Genomic DNA, 15,160 nt, shown 5'->3' with positions numbered 1-15,160 from the left:
AATTTATTTATGATAGTCACAGAGAGAGAGAGAGGCAGAGACATAGGCAGAGGGAGAAGCAGGCTCCATGCACCGGGAGCCTGATGTGGGATTCGATCCCGGGTCTCCAGGATCGCGCCCTGGGCCAAAGGCAGGCGCCAAACCGCTGCGCCACCCAGGGATCCCTTCTGTCTCCTTTCACTTAGCATCATGTTTTCATGGTTCATCCATGTTATAGCATGTGTCAGTACTTTTCTTTTTACGGATAGTCTATTGTATGAATATGCCACATTTTAGTCTCATTTATCAGTTGGTGGGCATTTGGGTTGTTTCCATTTTTTGGCTCTTATGAATAATGCTGCTGTGAACATTCATGTACAGGTTTTTGTCTGAATATGGGTTTTCTCTTCTCTTGGGTATATTACTGAGGAGTGGAATTGCTGGGTCATACAGTGATGTTAGGTTTAACTTTTGAGCAATTCAGAGCATTTTGTGTCAAGTTTGAATTTTAGCATGACATCCATTGTTATTTGTTTATAATGAAATAGCATTCTCAAAATAAGTAGTCTTAATCATATTTCTCATCTCACTGCCAAATAAATATTTACACCTATAATTTTTGATAGTAAAGAGAAGGAATGGGTGGTGTGGTATAATGCCCCAGTTCTGGCCAGCCTGGCCACTCTCTGAGTGAGCTCGAGTAAGTCAAATCACCTCACCTCTCTGGGGAGGAGAGCTAGATGATTTCTAAATTCTCTTCCAGACTTAACATTCCGCAACTCTGTGAGAGTCTGAAAAGCTAGCCTTGTGTTAAATCCCAGAGCTTGTGTTCTGTTTTTTTAGCAGTTCATCATTCTCTGTCTGATTTCTGTTCCCAGACACAAACAAGATTTACCCATCTCTTCCTCCATTTTATTGTGGCCTGCTAGCTTCCAGGTACTCTGCTAGGCACTGGAGTATACAGATGATGAAGATATTGTCCCCAATTCCCCAGTCTTATAGGAAAAGACACACATATGAAGCAGGTGATTACAATATTAAGAGATTGTGATATTTAAAAATTGCTGAGAAGGCCCAAAGGAGAGAAGCTTGGGGTAGATGACATTTGGGTTGTATCTTTTCAGAAAAGTTTTTAATAGACAAGAGAAACCCTCCCCCCCGCCCCCCGCCCCAGGCAAAGGAACAGTGTAGGTAGAGGCAGGATGGTGTGAGAGGACAGAGCATGTTTGCCTTTGTATGGTAACTTTTTTCCTTTTCCTGCAGTGCTGAAAGTAGACTCTTTTTATCCAGACTAGCTCCCATTTTGAGATCCTTTTGGGTGTCCAATATTCAGACTCATTGACTCAAAGGTCTGCAAAAGAACCTATTTTGTCTAAGCCGTGGCCACCTGTAGATCTTTTCCCCTGTTTTTCTTTTCTTTTTTTTTAAAAAGATTTATTTATTTATTCATGAAACACACACACACACACACACACACACACACACACACACGGAAGCAGAGGCATAGACAGAGGGAGAAGCAGGCTCCTCACAGGGAACCTGATGTGGGACTCGATCCCTGGACCTGGGATCATGCCCTGAGCTGAAGGCAGACAGTTCAGCTGCTGTTTTTTAAGGGTACTTCAGACTCAATTTCAGAGTAATGAGGTTTCCTGAATGGCTAAGAAGCCTTGATCAAGATTTGGGTTTTCTCCTAGCATCAGCTTAGTTTGGGCTCCCTGCAAATACCCTCTGGTCCCCCTGAGGGTTTTAGTTACATAAAAATATCGGGAACGTAAAATTTAACAATATGATCAGCACAGCACAAACTAGATTTCTAACCTTTGACTAGAAACATATATGGAAGGCTTTGTGTTTTAAACTGCCCCCTTCCCAGCCTCCTAGCCTTCATGAGAGGTCATTGTACAGCTCTTTCCATGGTCACTGTTCTCTTCCCTTTTACTGGAGGGCAAAACTAGGGCAGAGAAATAATTTTTATTCACTTCTGAAAGGTTACAGTAATAAAGAAACTCTTGTTAACATCAGAGAACGTTGCAGCCAAGAGTTTTCACAGTCTGGCATTGTTTATTTTACATGTAATTTGGAACCTTCTGCACTCTTAAAATATTGGCACAAAAATGTTTTAACTGTTGAAGTACTTCATTGCATGCAGCAGTAGTGTGGTGTCAGAGGGGCAGCAGGGCTCTGGAGAGCTCTTTTGCCCTGTTCCTGTTGGAGAGAAAAATGGTGTAAGTGTGCATATGTATGTATGTGCACATCCACATCCACTCAACTGTAGATTATCCTCTCTGCATTTAGAATTAAGAACTTTCTCTGTTCTGATGAATGTACACGTTTCCCTTTATTTAACGATGAGAGTGGTATAACAATCCTGCTTCCCTGTTGCCATGGCTGCCAGCAAGTACAGAGCTTCCCTTATTTACGTATTTGATATAATTTTTCATTATCCTCTTTCTCTCACACATACCCTTTATTAACGCTTTTACTTTTTTTTTTCTTTTTGGTTGAGATGTATATTTTGGGCCAGATTCTGACAGGCATTCTACAGATCTCGTCTCACTTACAAATTGCCTGGTTAGAGAGAAGAGTGTGCCCATTTTGCAGCTGAAGAGAACTGAGGGGAAGAAAAAGTCAAAGAACTAGGCTGTGGTCACCATAGTAAGTCACAAGTCCAGGTCTGACTGATTTTCAAACTTTTGGCCATACCACAGGCCTTTCATTAGAAGCCAACTTGAACCTTTTTTGGAAGTAGGTAGAATACAAGAACAAGCAAATGAACTAATGACTAACCTATTCATTGACAGGATCACTGGTGTTGATCGAGATAGTAATACACAGAAGTATCTGGCTCTATCAAATGGTTGATTTTTTTCTTTAAGATTTTATTTATTTATGTATTAGAGAGAGAGAGTACACAGCAGGGGGAGAGTAGAGGAAGAGGGAGTAAACAGACTTCCTGTTGAGCATGGAGCCCAGTGAGGCTATCCCAGGACCCTGAGATCATGACCTGGGCCAGAGTCAGATGTTTAACCAAGTCACCCAGCACCCAGGTGCCCATCAAAGGCTTTTTGTTGTTATTGTTTTCATAGGTTGAAATTAAGATTTGAAAACCATTACAGAAGGATCCCATTATTAAATGGGAAGAGTGTTGGAGTGGTGATTGGGTTTCCATAGTACCAGGCTCTGCTTGGCTCTTAGAGTTTGGAGGACCTTTCCTTTCCCCCATCTGCTTTTTGTCCTGTGGGCTTAAAATAGAGCTATTTATATTAACCTTGTTAAGACCCAGGGATTCCCCGAGTCTGATCATGCTCTCTCTAACCTGTCTGGTCTGCAAACAGTGGCCTGCTGCCCCATAAGCTCTTCTTCCCTCAAATCTTTCTTCCTTGGTCTCCAAAATGGAGCATTGGCAAAAGAGGCAGAGGTTACCCCCACCTGGGCCCCTGCTGGGCTCTATAGAGCTGTCAAGCCAGAACCTTTTCCAGGGATCTCCCAACAGAGGCCTCCTTCCTCTGTAGGAGTTCTACTCTGCCTCTGAGAAAAGGATGCTCTGCTGTCACGTATGTATGTATGTAACTTCCCAAGCACTTAACTCCTATCATAGGGGCTTTGGAGCCAGACAGACGTGGGTTCTAATCATACTGTGCCATAATTAAGACCTGAGCAAATCTCTTAACCTTACATACCTCCACTCCTTTCTCTGTAAGATGAGTCACATACAGTGTGTGACTACAACAGTATGATACTAGTAAAGACTTAGCACAGTGCTTGGCACATTTTAGTAACTTGATAAAATGGGCACTGTTTGGACCCTTCCTATAACACCTAGCATTGGCTGCCTTATTTCAAGAAGATGAATGTACACATCTGTCATGCCTCACTGGATTCTGACTCTCCGGAGGACAGAGATCATATTTTTCATCTTTGTATTCTCTGTTCTGCCTGGCATAGGTCATGTGCATTGCAGGCACTCAGGTGATGTTGGCTGAATCTGTTAGGATGACTAGGACAGAGCATGGCGGCCATGAATGTTTTAGTTTCTCCATCTGAACCTGGGGAAATAGTAACCCCTTATTTTGGAGCCTTTGAGGACAATTTAAAACGATATGTGTGAAGTGTTTGGAGCCCTTTGAAAGGAGGGTACTGGGGAAATTAATGGTGTTTTTGCTGTTCTTGGGAAAGCCCTTTGTGGTTCCCAGCGAATAAATTACTTGGAGTGAGTTTTCTAACACCTCCTACTCTGCTCTGTTCAACTAAGGCTTTTTTTTTTTTTAAAATTACTGTCTGCTGTAATACTTCTTTTGCTCTGACTTATAAAGATATATATTTTTGGTTTTGGACTTTTGACTCCTTTCTGCTCCCAGGAGAGAAATTTCTATCAGAATAATAAAAGGTGTAAACTGTGTGTGTTGCCCCTTTTGTAGGCTTTGGGCAGTTCAGCTGCTGGGGTTAAGAATCAGCAGACTTGTGGTTTGTGCCTGGTTGTGGGGGAAGTAGGAGACCATTCCCATTAAGCACTCAGTGGCATTCTCAGTGTCTCCCACACTACTACTTTCATCCCTGTCCTATGCCCTTCTGCTAAGATTCTTTGGATTTCAAATGAATTCTAGTGTCTTTGGTATTTTGAGTACAGATAATTTATGGCTATACCTCTTCTCTTTCAAAGACAGGAAGTGTTTATCCTCTACTGTGCTTTAGGTCCTAAGCTGAGTTGCCTGCCAAAAAAGATCCTCCTCCTAGAGGAAGGAGAGGAGGGGAGAGTCGAAAAACTACTCACTAGTTTTGGAATCAAAAGACTAAGGAATTAAACATGGGTTCACCATTAATCAGCAGACGCAGGTGAAGAGTCTAGACGAGATTATTTCTCTCTTTCTTTTTAAAGATTTATTTATTAATTTTTAGAGCGAGAAAGAGTGCACACATGAGAGTTGGGGTGTGGTAGAGGGAGAAAGAGAATCCCAAGCAGACTCCCCACTGAGCATGGAGCCTGATGTGGGGCTTAATCCCATGACACCAATATCATCACCTGAGCTGAAACCAAGAGTTGGACACCTAACAGACTGAACTACCTAGGCACCCCTGGCCCATATTATTTTTAAGAGCCCTTCCAGCTTGAAAAAATATGAGATAAGAGTTTTCCAGCCCAGCATAGAATTCACAGGAGGGAACAGCAGTTTGTCAGACTTCCAACTTACTCTCCAAGCTTCTTTTGCTCTGTAGCCTTGGAAGAACTGGTCTTTTCTCTATTATCCTCAGCTCAAAGGCCCAGAAGAGACTAGAGTGGTTTGGGGACCAGAGGGGGATTCAGAACATGCTGGAGTTATCTGGTCTGAAGCCATGGGTAGACATGGATGGCAGAAGAATCCCACTTGGTGATGACCCTCAGATGCTGTTTTAAAGAAGTCCAGACTGCTCTGGCTGATGGCAGGAAGCCTAAGTCAGGGCTAGCTCTCACTGGTCAGAACTGCAAAGCAGTCAGCGTTTACATTTTGTGCCATTTCAGTGGCTGGCAATCTCCTTGGAGATTGACGGGCACAAAGATGATCCTAATTTAATCTTTTCCAGTTGAGGACACTTAGTCCTGGCAAGAAAAAAATAGTTTGTTTGGGGGTCACAATAGCAGAGCAGAGATTAAAACTCACTGTTGATTTATTCTCTTCTTTTCAGTACATCGTACTATCACCTTTGCTGTTCTCTAGAGCTGCTATACATACCTCCATTTGTCTTCCTAGGTTACTGCTCTTTTGATCATTCTCTCTTAAGGTCAGTGTTCTAGTGTCTAGCACAGTGCTTAGTACATAATAGGCCTTCATCAAATGTTAGTGGATAAGTAAATGAACTCAAAGAGTCTATTCCTAACTTCTTACCAGAATGAGAATCAGTTCTCTACTGCTACCTTATCTGATAAACTCATTCATACTAAATTGTTGATGGATGCTAATAGGATAATGTTTTAATGGTCCCAGATAACTTTTGCATTTTTAGCAATGTTAATAGTGTCTTCAGCAAAAGGAATGATTGTAGTAGCACTGTGGGGACCTCTTAGGGTAAGGCAAGATTATTAGTACCCTTCACTTTGTGAAGCCAGAAGGTAGGCAACTGTCTGCGCTTTACTCCCGTGAGTTTAATCCTGCACTGGACACTACCAGAGGACAGTGGCTCTACTAAAGACGGGATGACTACGTGAAAAACTTCTGGAAGTTAAGGGGGGGGGGTCACACCTGGGGTACAGTAGAGACAGACATTGGCTATAGCTGCCCTGGATGTACTGTATTTCCGGATCCATTGGTGAGGCAGTTCTAACAGTCCTCTTCCCCATTTCCCTAAAATGCTGGATGAAAATACTGTGGTGATAGACCTGAAGGGGCCTAGCTAGAAAGCAGGGACTTCTTCCTCCACGTCAATGCTGTCTGTTGTAGCTGCTCTTTCTGAGTGGCAGTGATATGCACCATAAATGTAACACGTCTGGTCCTCCAAGGAGCAGGAAGAACCACAACCACTCTCTGGACATGAGCTGTATTACTGACGCTTACATCTAGTCCTGACCTCGCTGTCCACTCGCTGCCGGCTGCTTCACTGATTCCCCGCCTCCCGACCCTCTTCCATCTTAGATGCATCTTGCAAATCATTTAACAGCCTGTCTCATCTTCTTAAACACTGCTTATGTCAAATACTCATTACACAGAAACTCACGGTGTCTCCTGGTGACCTGCTAGCTATACGCCATCCCCTTAACCTGTCTTCAGGGTTTCTTGTGATTCGCCATCATTTGATTATCTTTTCTGCCTGCAGAGCTTTTCCTTCAGTCTCTGCCCATCCACATTCTACTGACTCCCCCTGAAACTCTCTCTAACCACTCCAGATTGACATTTGTGTCTTACTTTGCCAGTATGATGGTACCTTTCTTGAGTATGAGGATCTTGGGGCATCCTCCAGTAGCCTTCTCAGGGTCCAGCACAGAGCACAGGAAATGCTTCTTGATCTGATCAAACAAGTAGTTTTGTTGCAATGCAAGAGGCTCCAGGGGAGAGTAGAAAGAAAAAACTTGATGGGTATTGAGATAGCTATGCTAAATATAAGGGTAAAACATATTCTGAATAATATATTCTTTTTTTAAAAAAAGATTTTATTTATTCATTTGAGAGAAAGAGCGTATGTGTGCACAGTGGCAGCAGGGCCGGGGGCTGGCGGGAGGGAAGGCAGAGGGAGAGAGGGAGAAGCAGACCTCCCGCAGGGAGCCTGACTGGAGGGCTGGATCCCAGGACCTGGAAATCATGACCTGAGCTGAAAGCAGATGCTTAACCATCTGAGCCACCCAGAAACCCCTAAATAATATTTTCTTGATAAATTTTCCTCTGCTATCCCCTTGACTCTTTCTTATCTGGCACGGTGGTGGAGAGCAGAGTGATAGAGATGAAGGCAGGAGGCTTTCCAGTCTCCCTCCCTCCCAGTTCCCAGATACTCTGCACTGGCATAAAGTGTTTACTCAGTGCCTGCTATGTGCTGGGTACTGTGCTAGGGATACAGATGGGACCATGTGACCTGTCCAGGAATATGCAGTAAAGCTTCCATCACATGTTCTTGCTTCTGTCTCTTAGCAGCTTCTCCTACCTTTACATCAGGGCTTGTCAGCATTTAGCAATAGCCGACTCCCATCCTATCCCCTCATCAGAACACCATACACAGCACTGGGCAGTTCTCATTTTAGGAGTCTTGAACAACAGGATTTGGGCAGTAGCACTAAAATTAGTATCTAACATTCTGAATATTTTATTTTGCCCTTTTCCCCTTCTTAGAATATAAGCTCTAGGAGTTCAAGTATTGTGTCTCTCTCCCTTTTTTTTTTTTTAAGATTTTATTTTTAAGTAATCGACACCCAATGTGGGGCTCTAACTCACAACCCCAAGATCAGGAGTCGCACGCTCTACAACTCAGCCAGCCAGGCACCCCTGAATTGGCTCTTGTTTATTGCTAGAACAGTGTTTGGTGGATGGTTAATACTGAATATACATCTGTAGATGAAAGCACAATTGAATTTTTCCCCCTCCAGGTCCAGCAGCATTATTTATTTTATGGCTCTGTTAAGGATTGTTTTATTCATTTATTCATTTAGGGAACATTTTTGTCCCTCACCATGTGCTAATCTCCAAATCCTTTTGGTAGAAGGTATATTAGAGAGAAATGATCTTACAGGGCTTACAGTCACTAGCCTATGGCAAAAAGAGAAATGAAGTCGAATCTTTCCTAGATTAGGTTCTACACTACATAGATGAACCAGTAAGATTTGAGTTCACCTGTTTTGTTTGTTTGTTTGTTTTGTTGTATTTTCACTGCAGACTTTCCTAGGGAGGCTGGCCCAGCACAGTACCGAGTATGATGGCAGGAAGGTGCGGGAAACTAGGCAGCCCCCAGGGTCTGAAAGGAGGAATGGAGCCTGGCAGCCTGGCACCTCTGCTCAGGTGGAGAAATGGGTTGGGTTTGTAACTTGCTTTCTAACGCAGAATCACAGTGGTTGAGAGCCCTTGGACAGCAAAGCCAGACTAGGCTCAGACCCCATGCCAGCTGTGTGACCTTGGGTAAGGTCCATAGTGTCTGTGCTTCCATTTTTTCTCTGTAGAAAGGGATGCCTATTGTATGTACCTCATCTTACAGTAGTATGGGGGTTTAAATGAGTTATCACATGTGAGACTCTTTTATTACTAGGTATTTGTATCTGGCATGATAATTAAAATAGAAAAAAAAAAGGCAGTTTTCATAGTTTATTTTTTTTTTGAAAGATTGATTTTTTTAAAAAATTTTTTTATTTATTTATGATAGTCACAGAGAGAGAGAGAGGCAGAGACACAGGCAGAGGGAGAAGCAGGTTCCATGCACTGGGAGCCCGACGCGGGATTCGATCCCGGGTCTCCAGGATCGCGCCCTGGGCCAAAGACAGGCGCTAAACCGCTGCACCACCCAGGGATCCCTTCATAGTTTAGATGGCAAAACTGAATCTCAGAGATTTGTCTTCCAGAGTCACAGTGTGAGGAAATGGAGCTACTTGGGCCTAGAGTTTACTTAAATTTCAAAGCATTTCTAACGTCCAAGTGGAACTTGAATACAGATCGCCAGAGAAAGCAGCTCTTTAATAGATACAGCATCCCAACTGAGATTTTTTTTTTTTAAGATTTTATTCATTCATTCATGAGAGACGCAGAGGGAGAAGCAGGCTCCATGCAGGGAGCCTGATGTCAGACTCGATCCTGGAACTCTGGGATCATACCCTGAGCCGAAGGCAGATGCTCAACTGCTGAGCCACCCAGGTGTCCCATCAACTGAGGTTTTCTTTTTCCTTTAGGCAAAATGTTTATACTGTTCATCTCACCATTGGCCTTCTCATTACTTGAGCAGGAGCCCTTCTACCAGAATCCAAGCTCAGCCATTTGCAGGATACTTCTACAGCATTCTTTCAGAGGAATGGCACTTGTCTTGAGTCTTGAGACAAAAGAATATTGGACTAGGACTCAGATGACATTGTTCTGTGAACATCACCATCTATGAGTGGAGTGACAATGGGTGACTCCCCTTTCTGAGCTTTTGTTTGCTCATCTCCAGAGGAGGGACCAGCCTGTTTCTCAGGTTACCACAGGGACAGTATTTGGAAAATTGTATGAATCTGAGCAGTGAGCAGTAAGGAGACAGTGGTGAAAAACAAGCATTGTCTTTGGGGATGTAGACTTTGGCCTGACCTCCTCTGCCCAGCGGGAGTCACAGTTAACATATGTGATCCAGTTACTTAGGGTAGCCCATCTCTTTTGCTCCTCGCTACTGCAGAGAAAGAGAAGACAGGACTGTTTAGTAGAAGGGCTAGGAACCTCAAGATTGGGAAGGGGGTAGATTTTGGATCCTCAGAGAATGTTGTTTTCCAGGCAGCATGATGTGTCTGTCTGGGAACTGCTGAGTGAGAAAGGACAGTGTTGCTTCCAGGTCTTCTGGGATGTTTAGATCTTTGGCATCCAGGACAAGGGATAGTGCCTAGGCTCCATTAGCAAAGTACTTACTAGCATGTTAATTATCCATTTTCATCTGTTTTGCTTAGATGTCTGTGCACTTGAGATGGCCAGTACTGGTGGGGAACAAGCATCCTGTAAGTTTTCCACTGTCCCCAGTCTGCTTAAATTTAATTTAAAAAATCAATTAAAAAAGTAATGTTGTGCCTGCAGCTTTCTTGTACTCAGAAGTCCAGAAGCGAGATCCAGGGTATATTTGGGAGCCTGCAAGTATCTCTGGAAACCTAAGGTGTGTCAGCATCTTGCTGACAGTGATCAGACCTCATAACTGCAGGTAGAGTGCAGAGGACCCAGATGAGTGATATCCACTAATGTGTAGTGAATAGATTGCTGGGATAGAGGGTCAGGCTCGTAGGCCCTGGTGTTCTGTACTCCTGCTCCACTGGAGACGCCTGCCGGGCTCAAGCTAAGTACACATCTTGCTCATATTACATCTTGTTCAAGTAGGATTTTCCATTACTGCAACACAGGAGACATTGAGGGCACTGTGGTTGCTAAAACCCTATAAGATTGGTTGTCTGCCCTGAGTGTGACCAAGGTCAGAAAGTCATCAGCTTATGATTACATATTAACTGTTGCATTCTTTTTTCAGCTAGCATTCAGTGAGGTCTGATTATGTGTGAGTCACAGCCTCCTCCCCTTACACCTAATAATCAAACCCTGTCAATCCTGTTGTAGACATTTCTCTTGAAAGCCTTCCTTTCTCTTTATTCCTCTTTCCACTTATGTTAATTCAGTTCCTTACCAACTCTCACCTGGGCCATTGGTGCAGCCTCCTCTGGTACTCCTACCTCTGGCTTTTCCCCCTACTTTGTGGTCTGTACTCTATACTTCTCGAATTAATTTTTGGAAATAAATCTGTCCATGCAACTTCTCTGTGCTTAGACCTTCTCATGCATTCAGGGCCATTTCTAATCAAACACATACTGCCTTTCTAGTTTGGCCTCTGCTTCTTCCCATTCATGGCCTCTCTGTTACAGATTTTCCTCTGAAAATGCAGTATTTGTTTACCTCTCTATGGCTTTGCACATACTGTTCTTTCAGTCTGAGAGGTAGTAATCCCTGTTCACCCTTTAATATCTAATATAATAAATGTTGCTTTATCTCTGAAGCCTTTCATGCCCCAGACTCACTACTGCCATTTTTTTTTTTTTATAGTGTGCTAGGTGTTTCATTTGTGTGTGGTGTGTCTTTCACATGAGATCACAGACTTCCTCAGGATAGCTACTGGGTTTCATTCGTCCTTTATGTCCACTGCATGCTATAATGCCTTATATCTAGTAGGCACTCAGTAGATGCTTAGTGAAAGGTACAAGACGATGTAGAATTCCACACTTGGACAGCTTGTGGTCTGCAAGGAACATAAGTTACTTCATGATACTACTGCTCAGAACGGGATAAATATTGTAAGAGAGGCTTTAATGTATACACATGGTTAAGTCACAGATTGAAATTCTTGTTTGAGAAAAATTATTTATAATTGAGATTTTCTTTTTTTGTTGTTGTGGTAAAATATACATGATTATTATCATTTTAACCCTTAACAAGAGTACCATTTGGTGGCATTAAATGCATTCACAATGTTATGTAACCAGCATCACTATGTATACCAATTTTTTCATCATCCCCAACAAAAACTGCCTCATTTCCACTCCCCAAGTCCTGTAGGCCTCCTTGCCTATCCTGGTACCTCACAGAAGGGGAAATCATATAATATTTGTCCTTCTCTATCTGACTTAATTTCATTATGTATAATGTTTTCAAGGTATATGCATATTGTAGCATATATCAGTTTCATTCCTTATTATGGCTGAATATTATTCCATTTCATGTAGATACCACATTTTGTTTATCCATTCATCTGTTGATGAATGCTTAAGCTTTTCCCACATTTGGCTATTGCGAATACTGCTGTTATGAACGTTGCTGTACAAGTATCTGTTCCAGTCTCAGCTTTCAACTCTTTTGGGTATCTACTCAGGAATGGAATTACTAGGTCATATAGTAGTTCTGTGTTTAACTTTGTGAGAAATCACCAAACTGTTTCTCACAATGCTGTGCTATTTTACATTCCTACCGGTATTGCTTGAGAATTCCAGTTTTTCTGCATCCTCGCTAACACAATTTTCCTTTTCCTTTTTTTTTTTTTTTAAGTTATAGCCATCCTAATAGGTGTGAATGGAATTATCTTTTGCTTATTATACTTCAGGTGATTGCCTTGCTGATTGGTTCTACCTTGATTATTGGTCATTAATGACCACTAATAAATAAAACTTTTCACTTTCCAAATCTTGTCTTCGGTAACAGAAAACCAAAGCCTAATCAAGACTTTTGTGCACTGGCACTTGTTAGCAGAGCATAAGCCCTTTGTTAAACTTGGAGGTGTAAGCAAAAGGGCACTTCTTAGAAAGTTTCTTAGTTATTCTTCTGTATCGCTTGTTATAGAACAGACAAGGATCAGAGGTCTGTTAATGTTTAACCTGTTGACTTTAGAGAGTTAGTTGAATATTATCTCTTTAGAATGATCAGTGAGAGAGGAAAAACTGAGTTGTCCACTTTGTGTTTTCTTACCCTGACAGTCATGAAGTTCTTGCTTTGTTCAGTCAGAAGCTCTCCTTCTTCTTCTTTTTTTTAAGATTTTATTTATTTATTCATGAGAGACACAGAGAGAGGCAGAGACTTAGGCAAGAGGGAGAAGCAGGCTCCCTGTGGGGACTGTGATGTAGGACTTGATCCCAGGAACCTAGGATCATGACCTGAGCCAAAGGCAGATGCTGAGCCACCCAGGTGTCCCGTGAAAGCTCTCCTTCTTACTTCAGACTTCTGTTAAAGTATTTTAACTTCAGGTCTAGAACACTAGCAGATGGTAGTCATGGAAATAGAGATGGTCTTGAATATTTCAGTGGAAGACACTGCTTTGAGAGAGGTGTGGGGTTTCAGAGACTATGTGAGGACACACTGAAAGGACAGGAGTGGGCCTCTTTGGTCTATAGTCGTGTTTGGAAACCATGAAAATGACAGCATCATGTACACAGACCTGCTCACATGTACACAGACCTGCTCAACCCCTCCTCAAATCCTTGTACTCAAGGGAGCTTTTCAGAAATTTGTCAAAGTGGATGGATATCACAATACAAGAGGTAATTATGATAGGAAATACTATATTGAGTCATTCTACAGACATGTGCTGAGCAATGCACCATCTTTGCCCTCAAGGAGCTCACAGTCTGGGGGGGGGGCAAATTATAAACAGATTATTAAAATAGCACAGTATGCCTTCTTGGTGGAAATTAATTAAAATCCATGTGAAGGAAAAAGCAACAAACTTTGGGGAACTTGAAAGACTTCACAGAAAATGAAGTGATGTATCTTCTGTAAGATGAGGACAATAACATCCCCCTTTTAGGATTATTGTGAAGATTAAAGGGATAATACATAAAGCTTTTAATACAGTTGCTGGCACATGGGAGGCATTCAACAAATGTTAGCTAATGTTGTTATTATATTATTATGGAGAGGTTTTATTGAATCGATGAATGACAGTATATCCATTGATTGCACTCAACAGAGACAGACTTCAGCTAACTTAAGAAAGGCATTTATTGGAGAGTAACTAGTGGTCACAGAATGGAAAGGAGAGTTTGACAACAGGCCTCAGGAAGCTTAGGAATCTCAGTATCTGTAACAGGAACTTTGTATAGTCTCTTTGGGATGATCCAACTTTAGCCACCTTTTATCTTTGGATATCTCTGCTCAGAAGCAAGAGTCAGATTAGATTAGCTGGGATTCTCTGCTGATTTCTATGATGAGGGACTAGGTTTCCATGGTCAGCAGTCTGCCAACTCATATGAAGTTAGGGAGGAGTAGGTCCTGGCCCTAAGGAAGGGATGCAGAGAGTGAGTGATAGTCACCTCAGGCAGTATCAGAGTAATTCCAAAATCTGCTGATCTGTTGAGACTGATGATGAAAACAACCAGGCCAACTCATGGTACAGCCTCTGGACATTTCCTTTTGTCCAGAATCTTGAATGCCCCAGCTCATGACCAATGGCAACCCAGTATGACCATACCTATCTGACATTCATCACTGAAATATCTCTGGTTTCTCCATGTTTCTTCTTAAGTATGGTAGACTTAAGACTACAAAGACTACAAAGACTCTTAACTATTACAATTATAGAGGGAAAAAAAAAACGTTTTGACCTTTGTATATGGAATTTCTTTTCATATGTCCACATTAAAATTTTCTCATTTATCAGCTCATGACCAGAGATTTGCTCTGGGGCTATATTATTACTATATAAATTGTCAAACCCTTCCTTCATCCGATTACTTATTGTTTTTTTTGGCTTATGCATGCTACTGTGCTTTGACCTTTTGGGATCTCATCTTGTTTCTAGAATAACTTTTCAACAATTCATAGTCATTTCCATTTTATTCTTGTTTTTCAAAGTATTGGAATTAGCAGTTTTATTTTTATTTTTTTGCTTACGTGATTCTTCCATTTCTGATATGACGCATCAGAAGCAGAAAGGTGTGACATTTTAGAGAAGACACTAGATTTAGGGGTCAGCTGTCTGAGATAAAAGTCATAGCACTGTCACAAGCAGGGTGTGACTTTGGGGCAAGTCCTTGAACATTTTTGAACTTCTGTTTTCTTGTTTATAGAATCGGGACAGAAGTAGCAGCTAGGTTGTGAGCTCCTAGAAGGGCAAGGTTATGGTCGTGAGGTACACATAAGATTGTATATGTGAGAAAAAAAAAAAGATTGTATATGTGAACACATAAATCAAATGTGATGTATGCTTATTGTTACTATCACCACTATTGTAATTATTATCAGTTAAGATTTTTTTTTTTTTTTTTTATCAGTTAAGATTTTCAGGGGAAACTCCCCGCCCCCCGCCCCCCGCCGAAATGTTTCTCTTAGGACTTTGTGCTCTAAGTGCTATTGTTAAAATAGTGACTCTTTCAAGCCTGTGTTAGCCCCTTTGACTGCAGTACACACGAGTCTTGCCATCTGGGATGTTATAAAAAACTTCAGAAATCAAAGTAGATTATAGCTATTATCTTCCTCTTATCTGGATGTCCTGACATAGAAGAAATAAATTGTTGTGATAGTTTGATCTTCCCGGG

At 41.9% G+C, this 15,160-nt stretch overlaps 1 protein-coding gene across 6 annotated transcripts in view; it reads left to right on the top strand.

Moving 5' to 3' along the window:
- Positions 1–15,160, top strand: part of UQCC1 (ubiquinol-cytochrome c reductase complex assembly factor 1) — a 96,624-nt gene that overhangs the window by 64,141 nt on the left and 17,323 nt on the right. For 2 of the 6 annotated variants that reach the window (XM_038572105.1, XM_038572103.1), the window contains 2 exons: positions 8,313–8,435; positions 10,055–10,102. The exons of 2 other annotated variants lie outside the window; for them this stretch is intronic. In XM_038572105.1, the coding sequence (XP_038428033.1) occupies positions 8,313–8,435; positions 10,055–10,102 (171 nt within the window). The remainder of the gene's footprint in view (positions 1–8,312; positions 8,436–10,054; positions 10,103–15,160) is intronic. 2 more of the 6 variants (XM_038572106.1, XM_038572104.1) reach the window with 2 other exon arrangements.

This window comes from Canis lupus, chromosome 24 (assembly GCF_011100685.1).
Source record: "Canis lupus familiaris isolate Mischka breed German Shepherd chromosome 24, alternate assembly UU_Cfam_GSD_1.0, whole genome shotgun sequence".
Lineage (NCBI taxonomy): Eukaryota > Metazoa > Chordata > Mammalia > Carnivora > Canidae > Canis > Canis lupus.
The sequence above is the reverse complement of the archived record's forward strand: the minus strand, read 5'-3'. Positions and strand labels throughout refer to the sequence as shown.